Genomic DNA, 23,356 nt, shown 5'->3' with positions numbered 1-23,356 from the left:
ACCTCTAAGCCGTCGCCAGCAGCGATTTCTGTAGGCAACCTATGCCAGCCCTGCAGGCTTCCCTCTACTGCATCCCCGCCAGTGAATAAACGGGATGGGAAGTGACATCATGGAGGGTGGAAACGCAGTAGAGGGAAGCCTGCAGGCCCAGCGCAGGTTACCTACAGGAATTGCTGTATGCGATGGCTTAAAGGTAGACTGGGGAGGAGACGGGGTTCAGAGAGAGATGGGCAGGTGCCGTACCATCAGCAAAGAAGAGAGAGAGAGGAGTGAGGTACTGCCAATGAGGTGTTTTGGGGGCCACTAGATTGGATGAGCCTATGCCAGTTTTGCAAAACCTTTGCCCACTAATGCCCACCCATAGCTATGCACTGCTGCAAACCTTTGCCCAAGCTTTTTCTTCTTCTACGGCAGCAAGGATAAGGCTTTGTCTTCTGTGTGTTCATATATTTTGACTTCATATGAATATTGTATATAGAATTTGAACAAGAGTTCCCTTTTCCACTTGTTCACCCACTCTAGACATATGTCAGCATGTTGTATCCTGTTGATTCATTTTAACTAATGCACTGTATAGATGAAACATTTCCTTTATCCACAACCATGAGTTGGTTTTGCACCATTCCCTAGAAGAAACATATAAGCAACTATCATTCATATAAACTTTGTATTGAGACCACCACTCTTCCCAGACCCCAGTATTGTGGAATATCTTAGTAACTCAGTCACCCATAATGTTAATAGGGCAAATTTCAGTATCTTGTGTACCTCCAACTTGTAAACTCTCCAAATGCTCTCTCTCCTTATGTTATCTTTAAAGATCCATATATACTTTTTTTTTTTTTTTTTACAACTCCTGAAATGCAGAATGGTACTCATCAGTACCAGGTAATGCATTTTTAAGTCCTCTCCTCAGATCCTCAAACAAAACTGTGGTTGTTAGTAAAGTGAATGTTTTACATTTAAAGTCAAGAGTTGTGTTGACTTAGAATTAATACAAAATGCTGTGCTATGTATTTGCTCCATTTGCCAGGAATTCTCTCAAGCATTTAAAAAGTTTCCCAAACTGGGTTGTGACCCCCCCCCCCCCCCCCCGCAAACAACAAAAGGGGTTCACAGTTTCCACAAATAATACAACAACACAGAAAAAAAGTGGAAAAGGAACTTCAAGAGATCAATCCAAACACCAGGGTAAGATGCTCCCAAAACAAACTTTATTTGGACCCTACACGGTCCCAATCTATTAACATTATTATCAAATAGTCATATTATATTTTTATTCATTTATTAAAATATTTTTATTAAGTGAACTACAAAGTTTTTATACATGTTCTTATATATATTTCGTCTGTTTTGATTTTATATCTTATGAATTAAATGTAATTATTATATATATATATATATATATATATATATATATATATATATATATATATATTGTTTTGTAGACCCCTGATGAAGGCTTTCTAAAGCCGAAACACGGACCGTGTAAGGTCCAAATAAAGTTTGTTTTGGGAGCATCTTACCCTGGTATTTGGATTGATCTCTTGAAGTTCCTTTTCCACTTTTTTTCTGTGTTGTGACCCTTCCCCCCCCCCCCCCCCCCCCCCCAACAAACACACAATGGGATCCCAAAACCCTGAGCATGTGCACCATAGGATGTCATTACTCCGTGCAACCCAAGGGTCATACATTTTCTGTGGCAGTACAAATTAGGGTCATAGCCACAAAGACATCGATAAAGCGCTGATTTAAACTTTGCAGATAAAGGAGTTGGTCTTCGTTATTTTGACAGTTAAATTTGCATGTATGGTAGTTCTTCTCAATCCATAGCAAAAATTCACCTAATAGTCACTGCACACATGGTGAGATACAGTGAGTCCTTCTGATGGCTGTCCTATGTCATGTAGGTGTTTCCTTATCCTTTGCATATAAAATTCCAGACTTCTCTAATCTTCCTCATTAAGATTTTTTACTTTTAGATCAATGCATCTGTTTCTTATCATATATATAACACAAACATACACCCACAGATGATTTCTGTTAGCTGATGCATTCTGATAAATTCAGCTACATATTTTATATGGAAGCTGTAGGTAGTTGACAAAAATATAACTTAACATATATGTTGTTATAGGCATATGTCAATAAAATTTACATGTAGATGTGAATTACCATGGTGCATTCTCATGCATAAAAACAATTGCATTGCACAAACAATCGCTGGATGATTTTTCACATTGCAGAGGACTATGGGGTTACATTTTTTTTATACAGTAAACTTACAATCAGATTTCAGCCTCCAATAACTCTACCTCTGGACCGCGAGCTGTCACATTTTACATGCAGGAGATGAACCAACCTGCAGCAATTTTCCTTAAGTGTCTCAGTCACAGATTTTCTGTAGTTTGGTTGTAATTAAGAATATTACTTAAAACCAAATCCATATATAGACCCTTGTTTGTGAGTTTATTTATTTATTTGCATTTGTATCCCACATTTTCCCACCTATTTGCGGGCTCAGTGTGGCTTACAATACATTGTGAATGATGGAATTACAATTTGTTGCAGTACGATTATGGGTTACATTGTGAAGAGTTAATGGGAAGACAGAGTAAAGTCAGGATATCATTTAGGAATAGAACATCATTAGGGAATAGAACAATGGAGTATAACAGTGGGGAAATGAGAGGGCGATAAAACAGTATCAGGGAACATAAAGGTCTACAATTTTGTCTGTGGGTAGAGTTTTAAGAGTGGTGAAGATATGGGGGAAGAGAATTCAGAAGAGTGTATTGATGCGTATCAATATGCGTTACAATAGTTCAAATAAAAAATAAACATGTAGACTCTTTGCGATGTGTACAACACACAAAACTCTGTATCTCCGCTATATGTGTTCCTCTAAATATATAAATTGTTAATCTATAGACACAAAATCTGATTACATAAGTCACACTGTGTAAATGAAGTGGCTCGTTCTTGGGAGGTCTGCAATGATTTATGTTTCCCTTGCTTTGTAGAATTACCATTATGTTCTTTTTATATTTTAGGAACTTTGGATTGATCTGCTTAAGTGACGTCAATGAAAACATTTTCTGAAAAATAAAATGCCAGAAATTTAAATATATATATATATATATATATATATATATCATGGAAACTTTGAAATGTATATTTTCATAAATCCATTTGTATGTATACTAGATCTGTATAGTATGTACTTGGAATTAGTCTGGAGAATACAAAACACATTGTAATGTGACAAAGCAAGTTAGTATGACAAGTAGGATTCATGGTAAGAAATGAGTGTGACTATACATTTTGATATCTGTGTCTAGTTATTGTGCATAAAAAAACACGTCTGTTACTTTTTAGAATTTATTGTCCTGTCAAAACCTTATTATTACCCTTTGTACAGAGATGAGATGGCTGGATCAATCATATGTACATTTGTATTTTATACCTGAAATTTTAATGTCAATGACATGGAATAAAATACAGTTTAGCAGATAACTAACATAAAGTCTATAGCTCAATTTATTACATTTTTGCTATTCTCTGACCTTCAGTAAGCCTGCCATTTAATGAACTGACTTAACCACTCTTTGAGTTGAACCATCAAGGGAGTTTATAGAATAAGTGGAAACACAGATTTAAAAAACACAAGGAAAAATAAAAATCTAACATCTACAAATTGATCATACTTTCCTTCTTCAACACATGATCTCTTTGGGGAACTGTTCTTAAATGGTTTACTTCTTTCTGAGAATGTTTTTCTCACAGTTGTTCAATCTACATGTACTTCAACTTCTCACACACTTTCTTGTGGAGTTCCCCAGGTCTTGTTCTTTTGCCTTCTCTTTTCATTCTCTTTGTTAGTCTATTGGCACTACTTATTCAGACCTTCAGCATTAACGCCTATTCATATGCTGGCGATTTCATTTTAATTCATTATACTGATTCATTGTCTATCAATCTGTGTCCCCTTCAAGATTGTTTGCTGGAAGTTGCAATATGGCTGGGTAAGCATCATCTAGCTCTCAGTCCTGATAAAACAGTAGCCAGCTAGATCACTGGTTCTTCTGTAATGCCCATGCTTTTTGATAGGTTACTGCTGTCACGTCTTCAGATAACTTAGAAATCATGATTGAACAAAACATACATAAAACAAATAAAATAGCCTGTGCATAACTTAAAATAACATAGAATCAAACAAACTTCATGCTAAAAATGCATGCACATAATAATGAGCCTTCAAAACTTCCTAAACTGGAGAACATTAGCACAAAGCCTCAAAATACCAGGAAGTTTGTTCCACATTATTGGTCCTGCAATAGAAAAAGCAAGAACACGAGTCTCCAAATAATGATAGTCCATTGCTGATGGCACAACTAATTGTTTCGTATTCTCAGATCTAAATGGTCTGAATGGCTGGTAAAATTTCAGAGCCCGCAAAAAATATGTTGGTATCAAACATATAAATGGCAAGTGACCGACTCATCTGCAAATGCGCAGTAGAGACCCCTCTCTGTCCAGCCCTCGCGTCAAGATGTGATGACATCAGAGGGTGGAACAGAGAGGGAAACGGAGTCGGACTTTCGGACGCTGCCGCTGTCGCCTGAAAATGAACATCGCGCGTACCAACCTCCACCCTCCCCCCATCCCCGCCACCGTTCCCGCCCCCCTCCGTTTCGGGCCCCCTGCACTGACCTGACAGCGCCTCTTATCTCCGTGTGGAAGCGCTGCAGGCAGCAGAGCGATCTGCTGCTGCCTGCAGCGCTTTAACACGGAGGTGAGAGGCGCTGTCAGGTCAGTGCAGGGGGCCCGGCACAGAGGGGGGAGGGAGCGGCGGCGAGGAGGGTAGCTGGAAATCTCGCCCGTTTTAACAGGCTTAACGGCTAGTACTAACATAAACCTCATGATGAGTCAACTGCAAAAGTTTAAATTGCACCATATACACAACTGTTTGCCATTGAAGAGATGTCAGAGTTTGCATGATATGGGCAGATTAAGGGGCCCCTGTAATCAATTGTGCCATGGCATTTTGAATAATCTGCTGTGCCCGAAGCCTGGTTAATGTTATTCCCCCAATAAAGGGAATTATAATCATTTTTGTTAACAGCAGGTTCTGCACTACCATCTGAAAATCAGACGCAGGCAACACAGATCTTATTTACTCAAACGTCAACACTGAAAAAAAGATGTTGACACAACTTGATGTACCTGATTTTGCATCAATAAATTAGTCCATGAACATGCCTAAATTCCTAATATGACATTTTACCATCACATTTTGATATTTTATAAAAGGGCAATACAGGATCCAAGTGTCTTCCTACATACATAACCTCTGTCTTCGACAAGTTTAATGTCAGTTTATGCCTTTGACATCCATTCACTAATCCTATTTAAAAAAATAACCTCTCAATTAGAGACTAGGATCCTCCTTACCTTTCTCCAATGGAAAGAAAATTTGCAAATTATCAGCATACTTTCTATATGAGACACTCAATTCCTGGACAACATCACCCACAGAAGCTAAATTATGATTAAAAGGCAGATCCAATAACATAGAGCCTTGTGGGATACCCCACCCAATTTGAAACGTATCTGAAGTCAAGCCATTCACCTGGACTTGAAAGGTTTGTCCATCCAGATAATAAGCAAACCAAATTCAACACATGGCCACAAAAACCCATACCATACAATTTCCTCTGGAGGATTTCAACATCAATCATATGAAAAACCAAGTCTATATCTACAGTCATCACACAATGAATAATTTCGATCTATCCCAACTCTCATCCACCATTGATACCACTAAAAATTCTACACTTATGATCCTGTGTTTCATTATTTAAATTATTCTGGCTTGGATACTGTGGGTTTAGCAGAGGAATGCAGACAGCAAGCTCTGACAATCCCCAGCAGCCCTCAATGGTCCACATTCGCACAACCAAACTTGAGTTTTCGGTTTCAGCTTCAGCCAAAACCAGGTGATTAGTGTCTGCTGCAGTTTTGCTTTCAATCAATCATAAGAAAGCAGTTCGCCCGGGAACCCGCCAGCAAGGTGATTGGTTGGGAGGGTAGGCTTCATCGTTACCCAAATTGGGAAGCGGCAGCGATCTTAAGAGGGGATTCAGGGATGGGTTTGTGGTTCCGTTCCAAGGTCAGTTAGTCAATAATAGGGTGCGCAACTCGGTGTCTACTACTCAGCTGCAAGGGGTGGTGATGAGGAAACTGTCAGAGGAGATTGCTTCAGGCAGGATTGCTGGCCCATTTGCTTGCCAACCTTTTCCGGTTCTGATGCTTTCTCCTTTGGCAGTCATCCCGAAAAAGATGTCCAGAAAATATAGACTGATTCACAATCTATCTCACCCGATGAGTCACTCTGTGAATGTGGGCATTCCCAAAGAACTTTGCATGGTGCAGTCCTCTTCCTTTGATTGTGCAGTGTTTTTGGTCCGGCAATGTGGTGTGGGGGCGAAGCTTGCAAAAGTAGATATTGAGTCTGCATTTCGGCTACTGTCTGTCCACACTTCCTCTTTTCTGTTGCTGGGGTTCCAAGTGGAGGGGTCTTTTTATTTTGATAGAACAGCCCATTGGCATACACCTATCTCTTGCGCCTATTTCAAACATTTCAGCTCTTTTGTGCATTGGGTGACTACTGCCCAGCGGACGGGCTTGGTCAGTTTGGTGCACTATTTGAATGACTTTCTATTCATTGGAGCTTCGGACGGTGTTGATTGTGGCCGTTTGTTGAGCAGGTTTCTGTCTTTTGCCAAAGTGTTTGACATCCCTTTGGCCTCAGATAAGACAGAGGGCCCAGTTTCCATCTTAATTTTCTTGGGTATTGAGATCAATGCTCTTTGGATGGTCACCCGCTTGCCCCAGGAGAAAATTGTGCAGTTGGAAGCCCAAATCCTGTCAATGCTGAGGGCCCACAAAGTTCCCTTACGTTTAGTCTAGTCACTTATGGGGAGCCTCAAGTTTGCTTGTAGGGTCATTCCGATGGGCCATGCTTTTTCAAGGCATTTGGCTTTTGCGACGTCCAGGGTGCGAGAATCACATCATTACGTTCGTCAATCAGTTGGAGTTCGTCAGGATCTCCAGATGTGGTTGGAGTTTTTGTCATCCTTCAACGGGACCTTGGTATTTCAAAGTGAGGAGGTGTCCAATGCAGACTTTGAGCTGTTTACGGATGTGGCGGGGGGTTTGGAGTGTATTGTGCAGGATCTTGGTGTGTGGCAGCCCCTTGGCCAGACTGATGGAAGGTATCTGGTTTAATGAAGAATTTCACCTTTTTGGAGCTCTTCCCATTGGTGGTCGCTTGTGAGTTGTGACCGATTGTCTCCAGAAAAAGAATATTTTGGTGTGGTGTGACAACCGTGGTGTGGTAGAGGTGGTTAACAAGCAGATGGCTAGAAGTTTGTGGGTGAACTCATTGATCAGAGAATTGGTCCTCCAGTCTCTCAGGCTGAATATGCATCTGCAGGCCCAGTACATCCCTGGGGTTAACAATAGGCTCACTGATGCCCTTTTTCGCTGTCAATTTCAGGCTTTTTGTGCCCTCGCTCCGGAAGCAGACGGTGAAGGCCTGCCAGTGCCAGTTCATCTTTGGCAACTAGGTGACCTGAAGTGTGTGAGATGTTAAGAGCTTCTGTGATGCCATCTAAGTGGTCTGCTTATCTCTATAGTTATGACAGGGTGGCGAGTTAGGAGCAAAGGCTGAAATTCTGAAATGGAGTCTGATGAGCTGCTGGCTGCTTATATTGCCCATGCAAAAGCGCTTGGATGTCCTTGGAGCGCTGTGCCTCATCATCTGGAAGGCTTTCTCTTTTCAGCAATGCTTTTTGCTAGGTCAGCCATTGTCCGTTGTTTTGGTTCGTAGCTCTTTGAAGGGTTGGGGTCTGTCCTTCCCCTCTATGCCCAATATACGTTGGCTGATCACTCATAAGCTACTGATGTGCCTCTTGCATGCTGCCCCACAAGTAGCCTATTCAGAATATGAGACAAAACTTTTCAGGATAGCGTTTGCGCTGGCCTTTTTTGGGGGCTTTTCTTGTGGGACAGTTTGTGGGCAGTGATGGGTCAGTTGCTGTTCTGGGCGAACTTTTGATGGAGAATGTAAACATTCAGGATGATGTCTTTCTCATTAGATTATTGCGCTCTAAGACTGATCAGAGGGGTGCGACATTGTGTTAAAGCACATACCTGGTATTATCTCCTGTCCAGTGTCCTTGCTGGGTGAGTTTCTAGCATTGCGCCCTTTTGGACCTTGCTCCCTACTACTGCATGAGGACAGATTGGTCTTGACGAAATACCAATTTGCGGCTGTCTTGCACAAAAGTCTGGTTTGCATGGGAGAAGATCTGGGTCTATTTGGCACCCACTTATTCCTACCAGGCGGGTTTAGGGGCTGCTGCCATCCAGAGTATTGGCAGATGGTCGTCTATGGCCTACCAGGATTATATTTGGCCCTCTTAATTGAGCATTGAATTAGATTGTAAGCTCTGTCGAGCAGGGACTGTCTCTTCATGTTGAAGTGTACAGCGCTGCGTACGTGTAGTAGCGCTTTAGAAATGATTAGTAGTAGTGTCAAGCTTTCTTTGGGTCCTGATTGCCCTGGGAATTTTTTTTTCTTTTTTCAGTGCCTTTGGCCTTCCTTCTTTCCTCTATGCTGTTAGATATCCGTGGTGGAGGTTGTTATTTTCTGCCCACGCTCTCCCACTTGTTGGTCATTTTTCTAGATGCTGTTTGCCCGCATCAGTCTGTTTGGATTATTGGCCACTCTTTGTTCATTGGGCCGGATGCAGAGCTACGCGTCGTCCTGGAGGAATTCATTTGGGCCTAGCGCGGAGTGGGATTCACATCTCGTGGTTGGGAACTCGAGGAATGAGCTGGTGTCAGCTTCTGCCTCTGCTGTATCGACTGCGTACCAAACCTCGGCATCCACATGCATTGCTCATCCATTTAGGACAGAATGAGGTGGACAGTTGGACAGGCAAGATACTGATCGATACTATCAAGGATGGCTTGCACCTTGCTGTAGCCTGGTTTCCTTTTACTAAATTGGCATGGTCTGATATAATCCCCAGGCCTGCTTGATTGCCTGCGAGCAAGTGGAGACGGGGTTTGCACAAAATTAATCGCCAGATTGGGGTCTGGTTGATGGCGAGAGGGGGCTATCAGATTAAACATGACTGGGTCAACACACAGTGTGTGGGCCTTTTTGCTTAGGCCAGGGTTCATCTGTCTGATGTGGGCTTAGACCTGTTCTTTAATAATATTCAGGAACTCCTTGTCCAGTGTTGTTTGGGGGGCTTTGGTAGGCTGCAGCTTTCCTTTTGGGAGGGGAAGGTTTTGACAGGTGTCAAAGGCCCTTGTGATTGAAAACCCGATCTACAGGAGCGATGGCTCATGGGGGATGAGCCAGGTCTTTGAAAGGCGAGTCAGGTGACCCTGATTAAAGGTGTGGAAGCCACACCAGCTAGGGCTCTTGCTGCTAGGACAGAGCCAGAAGAGGGAGATCAGCAATCACAGAAAGCGGATTGGCTGCTTTGCTTGCATGGTGCAGTGGCGTAGCTAGGTGGGGCCATGGGGGCCTTGGCCCCCCCAAATTTTGTCTGGGCCCCTGGTTTTGCTGGCAGGGGTTCCCAACCCCCGCCAGCTGAAGCCTTGTCCATCGCCGATCTCTGGCACCGCCACGTTCCCTGCCCAGCTCTCTCTTCCTCCTCACTTCCTGCACGCTTCTTTCAGTGAAATTGAGCATTCTCAGTTTTACTTTAAGGAGCGTGTGGGACGTGAGGAGGAAGAGAGAAGGGCAGAGAACGCGGCAGCGCCAGAGACCGGCGCTGGAAAAGGCTTCAGCTGACAGAGTTGGGGACCCCTGCCAGCCAAGGTATTTGCTGCTGTGGGGTGCGGTAGGGTGGTGGTGGGGGGTGGCAGAGTAAAATGTGCCCCCCCCCCCCCACATTGGGCTCTGGCCCCCCTCCCACCGCAAGGTGGTTACGCCCCTGGCATGGTGAGCAGTGGTTGGGTTTTATTTTGGATGTTGTTACCTTTAGACACCTCTAGCTCGGCGTGTATGTTATTTTCTAATAAGTTATGTTTAAAGTGGTTAATATATTAAACTGCGGCCTACTGTTATTCCAAGTTGGTTTGTAAGTGAGCTTTACTGAGTTATGAGGCTGCTCTTAAAAAAGGGAAATATGAGTGAAAAATGTGGGGAGGGCTGTGCCCCGAAGAACAAGTCCCAGATACTAGTGCTAAGCTTTCGCACATTTTTGATAGCGCCTCAGATCTTGGATGTCTCTTTTGTTGGGAGAGAATTGTTCTTAAGAACTTTAGGATCGCCTAGTATATTGCCTAATAAATAAATCCTAATAAATAAATAAATAATAGATCAGCAAGAATGCATCTGTTTGCTAGTTTTGCACTCCAGACCACAATAAAGAAACAGAACTTTAACCTTCCTTTAGATAATGAGAGAAAAAGACAATGCCCAGCGAGGGGACCTAACATCAAAGCAGCTTATGTGAACAGACTTTTCCCTTGAAGACAGACTTCAGAGAATAATGAGGACAATGGTATAAGGGAAGAGCCTGAGGCAAGTATTTAAAGCTCTGTGTACATCCTTGCAGAAGAACTCAAGAGCAGACACACTCAAATGCAGAAGCAGCGGTCAAAGGGAAGTTGATTAGAAATATAGAATCATTCTCTTTACCCATTTGCAGCAGGAATTAGCATTCTGGCATCCTATTCAGCAGGTAGGGCATTGGGAGACGCAACTGTTTATTGGGCAGCAGTTGTACCTCTGTGGGTGACATTTTTGCTAGGTAGGATCACTGGATGATGTGGGGGAGGTAGATTCCCTCTGGCTCCTAGTTATCAAAGAGCCACAAGTCTGGGTGTGAAAGAAAACTTTTCTGTATAGATAAAAGACAATGAGTGAAATGAAGGGGCTAAAGAGCCCCTTCTTTTCAAATGAGGAGCCTTGAAGGCGATTCAGTTACTTACAGCTTAATTAGACTGGGACCTGTGGCTGGAACAAACACCCCCTACAGAGCAAATCAATCAGAAAGCCAGAGATGTCCCCCAAGCCCTGGGGGAGGACACCTTCCCATTTATATAGCAGGCTTTGAAGTGTTCCTGGAGCCTCTTCCCTACAGACATATTAGTGTGGGAAATTCAATTAGTTTTCCCTCTGACACCCACCTTTGTGTGTGCATTTTTTAAAGATTTCACAAACCTCTTTGGTGAACATTTGCCACATAAGGGAACCTGACAGATAAATGTGGGTCCTGTGAATTCTGGAGCTGGTAGAAAGCACAAAACACAGACATGAAGCATCTCCCTGGGACTCTGGTGCACCTCAGTGTCCTGCTCTGTGGCCTCACTGCTGTCAGTAAGTAATGGGCAACTTTCTCCACCTTTTATTGAGATCCTCTAAATTTAACTACTCAGCAGTATTTCCTTGTGACCTTTTGATGTGAGGTTGTGTGTTCCTTTACCTAGAAATGTAAGGAAGGGGTGGAGAATGCATGCAACAGTTTCCTGAGAGAGGATGAGAAAGATAAAAATCGGTATTAGAATTCAAGAAAGCCTTGAGACAAGTAGTGAGGAAATGGAGATCAAATGGTTTGTAGTATTATAGTAGGAATGGAGATTGGATAGATGAGATGGGACTTTAGGATCACGATCTATGTAACTCTCTTAGCACTTCCTCCGCCCCAGGCACACTATCTGCAGTATCTTTCATGGTTGACAGGTGGGCATGTCCTTCACTATTTCTTTCACAGTAATTTAAAAGTGTTTTGCTCCAGAATGTGATCATATGTGTTATTGTTTCTTAAACTTTTTTTTGTATATGTGATAGATTCATATCCCTGGAGGGGAAACTGGTTACTGTTAGCTTCTATATAGTACTGGAATATCTAGTCTATTTACTGCTGTTTGGGATACAGTACTAGAATGTGTTTGTCCTTTCCTCTTTTTATGAATTTCTGGGTGTTGAGGGTTAGCTGAGCAGGACCTTGTGATCTTTTTTATTTTGTTTGTTTGCTTGTTTTTATTTGGCAGAATACTATAAAGATCTTTTGTCTTTTGCAGGGCCAGTCTTAGCAATTGCAGAGCCCTGTGCAGACCAGTTCAATGGGCCCCACTCGTGCCTGACCCCCCCCCCCCCCCACACCCACCTGCGCCCGCCACCATAGGCTATAATTTATCAGTTTAATAGGAGGTTTAGGGCTCTCAGAACTCCACCTCACCCTATACCTTGATATGCATCCACCACGTTTCAGTAGAGAGTGGCAGATAGCGGCGCTGCGGCAGCAATTTTCATATCCCGTCAGCTGCCGAGCCCAGAGCTTCCTCACTGCTCCATCCCACCCTTGCGGAAGCAGGAAATAACATCAAAAGGGGGTGGGACATAGCAGCAAGGAGGATCTGAGCTCAGCAGCTGACAGGATATGAAAATCGTAGCCATTGCCTGATGCTCTCTACTGAAATGTGGATGCACATTAAGGTACGGCACAGGGAGGTGTTCCGAGACAGGAGGACAGATGTGCCAGAGATGCATGGCCCCTAGGAGCGCGAGGCCCTTTGCGACTGCCCTTGCCTAAGACCGGCCCTGGCCTTTTGCAACCCACAGCACCCAGTCCTCATTATTTTATTTATTTGGATTTTGCTCACACCTTTTCAGTAGTAGCTCAAGGTGAGTTACATTCAGGTACTCTGGGTACATTCGGGTACTTACTGCTTCTTGTGACTTTGGGCAAGTTACTTAACCCTCCATTGTTACAAACTTAGGGGTCCTTTTACTAAGCTGTGGTAAAAATAGGGCCACTTTTACTGCAGCTATAAAACCCCAGATTTTCTATTTTTTTTCATTAATATTCATGCACTAATATTGCTGTTAGCATGTGGCCAATTTTAAAAATTACCACAGGAGCAGTTACTGACACCTGTTTTGTAGGTGGTAATGGCTTCTGCGTTATCCCTGTGCTAACCAGTTGGCATTCAGTAATGTAGATGTGCTAAATGTTGAACATAGGAATACCCACTCTCTGCCCTGACACACCCCCTCAAAAAATATAAAAAGTGTGTCCCATGGTAGTCCATGTTTTGCTGCATTAGGCATGCATTAGCGCCTAACGTAGCTTCATAAAAGGACCCCTTAGATTGTAAGCCCTCTGGGGACAGGGAAATACCTTCTGTGCCTGACTGTAGCTCACCTTGAACTTTCACTGAAAGGGTGTGAGCTAAATTATAAAAATGTATTAACTAGGCCTGATTCCTTCTATCTCGCTGCTCCCTATGCCTGGAATAGACTCCCTGAGCCAGTATGTCAGGCTCAGTCTCTGGCTGTCTTCAAGTCTAGGCTTAAAGCCCACCTCTTTGCTACTGCTTTCGACTCCTAACCATGACTCTCTTACTCAACACCCTCACTTATCACCCCTACCACTGCAATTTCCCCACCCCTAGCTATCTGTTCGTCTGTCCAATTTAGATTGTAAGCTCTGTTGAGCAGGGATTGTCTTTTCATGTTAATTTGTACAGCGCTGCGTAAGTCTAGTAGCGCTATAGAAATGTTTAATAGTAGTAGTAGTAGATTCTGCTTGACTTCTGTGATTTGAACAAATTTAGATTCTCGCACACTAGTGTGTGTAGCTGGGGGCTGAGTTGTGAAACCTGGTTAATTGTTAGTAGAACATATCGATATTGTTATAAGTGTAATAATCGGCATGATAATCACTTTGTTCTGATTTTTTGTGTTTTCTGCCTCTTCAGGTGCTGCAGTGATCAACAGACAGGGTGAGCGAAGGAATTTGTTTGCAGAAAGGGGGTGCTGCAAGAGACAAAGTCATTTTATTTATATTGGACAAGGTAAGTACAAGCCTGGCATTTACATGCACATTTAATAACTACATGGTTCCTAAGCCCATCTCTTAACCTATTTTCAGTTTGAGTACTTTCACAGGAAAGTGGTATTGCCATCTGAGCTGTGTTTGACAAAGGCACAGAGCAAACAGAAATGCCCTCTTTGTACTGATTGACAGTTGTGCTCTGAACTCATGATTGTAATTCTTTCAGATTGCTCACCTCTAATTCATTTGAACCTTCTGAGAACAGCCATTTTCAGAAAAGAATCACATGCATCCTCCATGCAGAAAAAAAAGAATATTTTGTAGGGCACTGATACCTTATCATAAAATATATCCAGAGATGACGAGGTATGCAAGCTTTTGAGTCCACATATATGGTCCTTTCTTCACGTGTCACCTCTGTAGCTAGAATGGCTTTCAGAGCTCTACAGGAAGTTTCATCTGTGATGTATTGGGTGGATTTGAAGATTCTAAAAAATACTGGAAACCCCCAACCAAAGTAGAATATAAGTGTCGTCATGGTATGTATGGGAGGTGCATAGAAGGACTCAGTTCAATAATCTGGTCAAATTTCATTTTTAGGCCCTACTGAGTTCCAGGTAAAACAAACCAAATTTTCTTAGGACATCTCTTCTGGAAGGTAAAAGAAAAAACACTCTAAAACAGATGCGTCAACTTATTGCCTATTGAAACATTGTGTCATCTTAAAAAAGCCTTTTCCACCGTATTGGACTTCAGAGTTTCCATTCCTTCTCTGGGTCGTCACCGCTTACTATTTCAAAATTATGCCAGCAGCAAACTATCTTGCATATCTTGGGGCCTAATTTTTATCTGTTCCCTAAATCTGGTTCCTAAGCTGCTCCTGCAGGGAGCAGCACTTTTGTATAACTCCTGATATGTGATACCCTTCACTTATTCAGCAAACATGTCATGAAAAACCAGTGTTGTATATGAATTTCCTAGATCACTTTGTTCCTGCTCCATTAAATGTCCCATATGGTCTTGCAGTGTCTTTGGACATTTCTTATATTGTGGTGGACACCAGTGTTGTGATAGATACAGAGGGCAGTGGTATAAGCAGGGTTGAGAGGATAAGTAAAGAGTGTGGGGGAGGGAAGAGAGCTTGGCTCTTGGTTTCGGGATGGGAATTTGTAGGTCCAGAATATAAAGGACCAAACAGGGAAGATAAAACGATAAAGAATGTTATCCTGCAGGGGAAAGAGTGAGTTTGCCATAGACCAGTGGTTCCCAAACCTGGTCCTGGAGGCACCCCAGCTAGTCAGGTTTTCAGGATATCCACACTGAATATTCATGAGAGATATTTGCATGCAGTGGAGGCGGTGCATGGAAATCTCTCTCATAAATATTCATTGTAGGTATCCTTAAAACCTGACTGGCTAGGTGTGTCCCAAGGACTGAGTTGAGAACCCCTGCCATAGACTGAAAAGCAGGGGGTGGGAGGGGGCCCTGAAGTGCCATGGCAGCACCAATTTGAAGCACCACCAACACACAACCTTAAAGCTAAAAGGAACAGGCTCCTTCTTCACCCTGGTATATGGCATCTTCAATATCTGGACCCTAGCCAATTGTTTGTGCTGTCGATATCCATCCCTGGGGATCCTGTGCTACCTTTTGGGATCCTGCTAGGTGCTTATGACCTGGATTAGCCACTGTTAGAAACAGGATATCGGGATATCTGGACCTTTAGTCTTACCCAGTATATTAGGTCTTATGTTCTTAAATTCGGACCTATAACTGACAGCCAGGAGGTATCCTAAACTAAAACTATATAGACAAGAAAACAAGGCAGAATGAGGGGGCTAATTGTCATCTCCTGTGGGTATCACTGGGTATCACAACCTGCAAAGAATCTTCTTTGCTTCTGTTTGTTTTGGGGCAGATTTCTGAGCATGCGATTACACAAGGCACCACTTACTCTAGGACAATGTTTCCCAAATCCAGTCCTGGAGTACCCCTTGCCAGTCAGGTTTTCAGGATATCATAAGAGAATAAGAACAGCCATACTGTGTCAGACCAATGGTCCATCCAGCCCAGTATCCTGCTTCCAGCAGTGGCCCATGCAGGACACAAGTATCTGTCGGAAACAGTTAGTAGCACCATTCCACGCTACAAATACTAAGGCAAACAGTGGCTTCATCCATGTCCATCTCAATAATAGGCTATGGATTTTTTTCCAGGAGCTTGTCCAAACCTTTTTAAACCTAGATGCACTAACTGCCATTACCACATCCTCCTGCAATGAGTTCCAGAGCTTAACTATTCTTTGAGTGAAAGAATATTTCCTCCTATTTGTTTTTAAAGTATTTCCATGCAATTTCATTGAGTGTACTTTTTGAATGAGAGAAAAACCGATTCACCTCCACCCGTTCCACTCCACTCAGGATTCTGTAGATCTCAATCATATCCCCCCTCAGCTGTCTCTTTTCCAAGCTGAAGAGCCCTAACCTCTTTAGCCTTTCCTCATACAGGAGCAATTCCATCCCCTCTATCATTTTGGTTGCTCTTCTTTGAAGCTTTTCTAATTCCACTGTATCTTTTTTGAGATATGGCAACCAGAACTGAACACAGTACTCGAGGTGAGGTCACACCATGGAGCGATACAGAGGTATTATAATATTTTTGGTCTTATTTTGCATCCTTCTCCTAATTATTCCTAGCATCCTGTATGCCTTTTTGGCTGCTGCTGCGCACTGAGCAGAAGATTTCTTGAGTGCTGACTTCTAAAGTGGACCCTAGCATCAGATAACTATGATTCAGATTATTCTTCCCATTATTCATCACTTTGCATTTGTCTACATTCATCTGCCATTTCGATGCCCAGTCTTCCAGTTTCCTAAGGTCTTCCTGCAATTCTTCACAATCCACATGTGTTTTAACAACTTGAATAGTTTTGTGTCATCCGCAAAGTTAATCACTACACTTGTTCTGATTTTCAGATCATTTATAAACATGTTAAATAGCACCGGTACCAGTACATATCCCTGTGGCACTCCACTTCACCCTCCTCCATTAAGAAAAATGGCCATTTAAACCTACTCTCTATTTTCTGTCCAATAACCAATTCCTAATCCACAACATTGCCTCCTATCCCATGACTCTTTAATTATCTCAGGAGTCTCTCATGAGGAACTTTGTCAAAAGCTTTCTGAAAATCTAGGTACACTACATCAACAGACTCACTTTTATCCACATGTTTATTCATGCCTTCAAAGAAATGAAGCAAATTGGTGATTCAAAACCTCCTATGGCTGAATCCATGCTGAGTCTGTTTCAGGCACAGGGGATCCCATGAGTTCTGGCAGGGTAAAGCTAAGAAGTTGGACCTAACCTTGACCAAAAGTCCTCAATCACTCACAAGAATCTCGTTAAACTAAAGCCATGACTAGTATAGGGAAATCAGCTTTTGAGATGCACTTGTTCCAATTAGCATCCTCCATTGTGTTCTTTGGTATCTTTGGGGTTAGCAAGTTGGTTACAGCCTCAAAGAAAGGAGGCCAGATGACAGGTCAGTGACCTGCTAGACCTCAGTGTAGAACTAAACAAAGAAAAGTTGATACACAAGTCTAAGGTAGCTCAGAGGGAAAGGGGAGAACAGTTACAACCTAACCCTACTTAATTACATGCTCTGTTCAAAACACCAAAACCTATTAGGAATGTGCATTTAATTATTTATTTATTGGGCTTTATTAACTGCCTTTATGAAGAGATTCACCCAAGGCGGTTGTTTGAAATGACATGAAAATCTGAATGGCATTTTCCATATTGTTTCATGTCATTTGTAATCCAAAATAATAGGGGGAAAAAAACTGAAATTTTGGAATGTTTCTATGTCATGAATAATGCACATTATTTTGCAGTAGTAAGGGTGCAGTCTTTCAAACTAGTGTTCACTATTGCAAAACAGTGTGTACCTTTGCAAAATAGTGCTCATTAGTGTGAAATAGCACACAGAATTGCAATATTGTAAGCTCTTTGAGCAGGGTCTGTCTTTCTTCTATGTTTGTGCAGCGCTGCGTACGCTTTGTAGCGCTATAGAAATGCTAAATAGTAGTAGTAGTAATATAGTACACACTATTGCAAGACAGTGGCTCTATTGAATTTATTATTATTATTTATTACATTTGTACCCTGCGCTTTTCCCCACAATGCAGCTTACATAGTAGCAGTATAAAGAATTACAAATTTACATGAGAGGCCAAATATAGAGGCATTTGGTCAATTAAATACTGTGGTCAATAGCTGCCCAGTCTTTTCAGGTCCCAGTCCTAGAACCCTTATCCCAGAACCATGCTCTGAAATGGAAAAACAAACAAATGAACAAAACAAAAATGTCCCATAAACAATACAGGAAACAAAAAAAAAACCCCAAAAGCTTTGCCCTGTACACATCTAGAGCCTATACTGCGGTTCATACATCAGATTGGAACTCTTTTAGTGCACAGGGATGGGATACATTTCCAAGAGATACATGAGTATGGCAAGTTATGCCCAAACCCGTTCTAGGACCCATTGATCTAGAATTTGAACTGCAACAAGTACCACAACTAGGGGACTATGCTCAACACTATCCCAAAAATTGGCAGGTGGCAATCCTCAGCCTATAGGGTTTACAGTAAGCCAGATGACAGTCAAAAGTCCTATCCCACACCTAACCTAATAATTATTTCTCTTTAGGCCCTTCATAATAAGGAGGGGTGGTATGGATTGTCAAATAGTCTGCCAAGATAACTGAAGAAAACTGTAGGGCACCCATCTAGGCCTGGTATCCAAGAGCATCCACATTTGTTGGATAGTTCAAGAGGACATGATATGGTCATACCTGGACCCTTTCCTGAATGCAAGGAAGGATGAGCTAGAGCACTCTTGTACAACAGTTATTCAGCCTAGAAACCTTGTCCTGAATACAGCAGATATGGGAGCCAAGCAGGATCTATCCGTCACTTTTAAAGACTCTATTATTTTACAGTCCAGTATCATCTTTTGCTATCACTACATGCATTCAGAAGATATGAAAAAGTGATAAAAAGAAGGTGAATAGACAGTTTGGGGTGTGAATGTACTATTTGGGTGGCCAGCAGGTCATATACTCCTGAGCAGACACCAACTGTGCCAGCATATATTGGAAGGATGGAGTGCACTTGTCATAAGTACATAAGTATTGCCACACTGGGACAGACCAAAGGTTCATCAAGCCCAGCATCCTGTTTCCAGTAGTGGCCAATCCAGGTCACAAATGCCTGGCAAGGTCCCAAAAAAGCTCAATACATTTTATGCTGCTTATCCCAAGCAGTGGATTTTCCCCAAGTCCATTTTAATAATGGTCTATGGACTTTTCCTTTAGGAAGCCATCCAAAACCTTTTTTAAACTCTACTAAGCTAACCGCCTTCTGCTCCTGACAGGGCCCGGGTGATCGTGTCCCGACAGGAGCAGGAGAGAGAAAACTCCAGTGCCGGGCCCCCCTTGCATTGCCTGCCTAGCAGCTGCTGGGCCCTCAGGCCGTGCATGCAGTGTTTTGACACTGAGCATGTGTGACCTGAGGAAAGCAGCCGCAGGCAATGCTCGGCGGAGGAAGGAGCCGTGCTGCCTGCAGCTGGCAGGGCCAGCCAAGGTACTTCGGATGGGCGGCGATGATTTTTGGGGGGTGGGTGGCGGCAGCAGCGATGACGATTCTGCCCTGGACCCGCCGGCGGCAGCCCTGTCCCAGGCACAGCTCAGTCTGACGGCAGCCCTTATGCTAGTACACTCTCACATGCTCAGCACTGACCCGAATACACCTCTGGCTTTCAGAGGTCCCAGAAGGAATAAGGATCTAATGCCTGTAAAGAGTATTCTCCTTACAGGAATTTGAAAAGAAAGATGGTTCTTTAAAACAGCATCATCTAGTTTTCAGGGGTCTGTTAATTAGTCAAAAAGGAGGCAATTCTATAACCAGGCACCTAGAAGTTCGTGCCACTTGATCATGTCATTGGCAACCATAGGAGCCAACTTTTCAAAATGATTGGGGGTGCTAAACCCAAAGGAAGTAATCCCATCCTTGAACACAGTCAAGGCATTTGCTCAATATTGGGGGTGCTCAACAGGGCTAGCTTCTATGTTGACAGCAATAATCAACTGTGACATGCATAAATGCACTAGGTGCTATTCTATAAAGTTGTGCCTAAGTGCTATAGTGTGTATCTGTGAGGGGCAAACGTAGGCAGAGCATGAGCATGTCACCAAACAACACGCACAACATACAGAATACTATTAATTGTGCGCGTTGATTGGCTCACCTAGATACACCCACTTACACCAGTCATTGACCTAGCATAAGCGATTGTGCTTAACTTTTGGCTTGCCAAAGCGAGTTTGTAGTAGTATTCTATAACGACTTAGATGCGCCCAAGTGCCATTATACCACCAGATATTTAGTACTATTTAACCAGCTATCCGTGAATATTAAGCGGGAGATAGCTGGTTATCTCCTGCTGAATATTCGCAGTCGATGCTTAGCGGATAACCAGCTATATTGCGAATATTCAGCACATCGCCGGCTAAGTTTGGCGGCCAAATGGGCTGCTGAAATAGCAGACCTATCTTTGGCCAGTTTCAACTTAACAGGCCAGCTAAATTGAAACTGGCCAAAAATAAACCAGATATTCAATGCCGATCAACGGAAACAGCCTGGCACTGGATATCTGGGCTCAGCGCCAACCATGGGAGTTAGCCCGGCTAACTCCCACGGTCTGAATATTGGCCCCATAGACTTGACGTCCAGTGTGCCCCATTTTGGCATCTAATTTGAGGCATCAAGTTACAGAATTGCCCCCAAAGTATGTAGATATATCCTGGAAAACCTTACTGGCAGTGGGGTCCCCAGGGCAGACTTGGGAAGTCTTGATTTAGTGACATGTGAGTGGTGTAGAACGAATAGAAGTAAATCAATTTTTTACTCGTTCCAAAAGTACATAGACTAGGGGACACTCGAGGGAGTTATTTTTTTAATTTATTTTATTTGTTACATTTATATCCCACATTTTCCCACCTATTTGTAGGCTCAATGTGGCTTACATGGTACCGGAGAGTCGTTAACAGACTCTGGTGCGAACAAATACAATTAATGCTGTGGTAGGATAAGGTTCATGTGGTAGAGCCACATCCTATATAATAATTCTCACCTCCAACGTTCTGACTTGCTGCCTGGGACCGTGGCTCATTCCGAGTTGGTCAGGACGGCTCTGTAGATCAGGCTGACATCACCGTAGCCACTATGATGTCAACTTCAGAACTCGGGGGAAAAATAAAAACTTGCCTCACAGCTGATCCATGTCCAGAGGAGGGTCACTGGACATGGGTGGCTGGAGGGGGGGCAGGGGAGAGAGGAGGGTCATTGGATATGGATGGCTGGAGGGGGGGCAGGGGAGAAAGGAGGGTCGCTGGACATGGGTGGCTAGAGGGGGAGCAGGGGAGAGAGGAGGGTCTCTGGACATGGGTGGCTGGAGGGGGGCAGGGGAGAGAGGAGGATCGCTGGACATGGGTGGCTGCAGGGGGGGCAGGGGAAAGAGGAGGGTCGCTGGACATGGGTGGCTGCAGGGGGGGCAGAGGGAGAGGAGGGTTGCTGGACACGGGTAGCTGCAGGGGAGCCAAGGAAAACTTTGCTAGCGCCCGTTTCATTTGTGTCAGAAACGGGCCTTTTTTACTAGTTAGGAATAGTAGAGCAGAAGAGTTGTGTTATATTCATTACGTGCTTTAGTTTTCTTGTGTAACCAAGATCAGGCATTTAAGTTGGGTCGGTAGGGTATGCCTTTTTAAACAGGGTGGTTTTCATTACATGGAAATACTTTTAAAACAGATAAAAGGAAATATTTTTTCACTCAATGAATAGTTAAGCTCTGGAACTCTTTTCCGGAGGATATGTATCTGAGTTTAAAAAAGATTTGGACAAATTCCTAGAGGAAAAGTCCATAGTCTGCTATTGAGACAGACATGGGAAGCAACTGCTTGCCCTGGGATTTGTATTATTATTATTATTTATTGCATTTGTACCCCACATTATCCCACCTTTTTGTAGGCTCAATGTGGCTTACAGAGTGTTGTTATGATGCAGTCATTACATTATCTTACATACATTCAATAATCGGTTGAAGGTGTATGGTTTAGATGTAAGGTGCTAGGTAAGGTGTTGTGAAAGGTGTTTTGATGCACCTGAGTAGTTTGAGAATGGTTTATTAGGATGTATTTAGTAGGCTTTGTTGAAGAGATGTGTCTTTAAAGCTTTGCGAAAGCTGGTTAGATTGTCCATAGTTTTCAAGGCCATGGGTAGTGCGTTCCAGATCTGTGTGTTTTTATACGCAAAAGTAGTAGTGTATGCCTGTTTGTATTTAATTCCTTTGCAGCTGGGGAAGTTCAGATTGAGGAATTTGCGGGCCGATTTTTTGGCGTTTCTAGGCGGTAGGTCCACTAGGTTTAACATATAGAGTGGGGCATCTGCGTGGATGATTTTGTGGACGGTTGTACAGATCTTGAACTCAATTCGTTCCTTGAGTGGTAGCCAGTGTAGTTTCTCTCTTAGAGGTTTCGTTCTTTCGTATTTAGTTTTTCCAAAGATGAGTCTGGCAGTGGTGTTCTGGGCTGTTTGGAGTTTTTTAATGGTCTGTTCTTTACAGCCTGCGTATAAAGAGTTACAATAGTCCAGGTGACATCACTAATGACTGTACTAGGGTGCGGAAGATGTTTCTTGGGAAAAAAGGTTTTATTCTCTTAAGTTTCCACATCGAGTGGAACATTTTTTTCGTTATATTCTTCACGTGGGTCTCGAGTGTGAGGTTTCGGTCAATAGTGACTCCAAGAATTTTCAGATTTTCTGAGATAGGAAGTGTGCCTTATGGTGTGGTTATGGTAGTGTAGTTGTTTGTGTTGTATTGGGAAGTGAGAACTAGACATTGAGTTTTTTCTGGGTTCAGTTTTAGCTGGAATGAATCCGCCCAAGAATGCATGATTTGGAGGCTCTGGTTGATCTCGTTGGTTATTTCGTTTAGGTTACTTTTGAACGGGATGTAGATCGTGACATCATCTGCATATATATAGGGGTTGAGGTTGTGATTGGCTAGAAGTTTGGCTAGTGGTATCATCATAAGGTTGAAAATAGTTGGCGAAAGGGGGGATCCCTGGGGAACTCCACATTCCGGTGTCCAAGGTCATTGTTCGTTGTTACTTGGTAGGATCTGGTGGTGAGGAATCCTTTGAACCATTTGAGAACTGGGCCTCCGATTCCGAAGTATTCTAACAGGTGTAGTAATATTTCATGATCTACCATGTCGAAGGCACTAGACATGTCGAATTGTAGTACGAGTATGTTCTTGCCGGTTGCAATAGTTTTTTTTGAATGAATTCATTGCAGACACTAGTACAGTTTCAGTACTATGATTTGAGCGAAATCCTGATTGAGAATCATGTAGAATTGAGT

General features: G+C 43.0%; 1 protein-coding gene across 1 annotated transcript in view; it reads left to right on the top strand.

Annotated features, from left to right (window-relative positions):
- The window catches only part of LOC115480887, a 57,123-nt gene that overhangs the window by 16,241 nt on the left and 17,526 nt on the right, over nt 1-23,356 (top strand). The window contains exon 4 of the mRNA XM_030219857.1: nt 13,795-13,890. Within this exon, the coding sequence (XP_030075717.1) occupies nt 13,795-13,890 (96 nt within the window). The remainder of the gene's footprint in view (nt 1-13,794; nt 13,891-23,356) is intronic.

This window comes from Microcaecilia unicolor, chromosome 11 (assembly GCF_901765095.1).
Source record: "Microcaecilia unicolor chromosome 11, aMicUni1.1, whole genome shotgun sequence".
Classification (NCBI taxonomy): Eukaryota; Metazoa; Chordata; class Amphibia; order Gymnophiona; family Siphonopidae; genus Microcaecilia; species Microcaecilia unicolor.
This window is presented reverse-complemented; position numbering and strand designations above follow the sequence as displayed.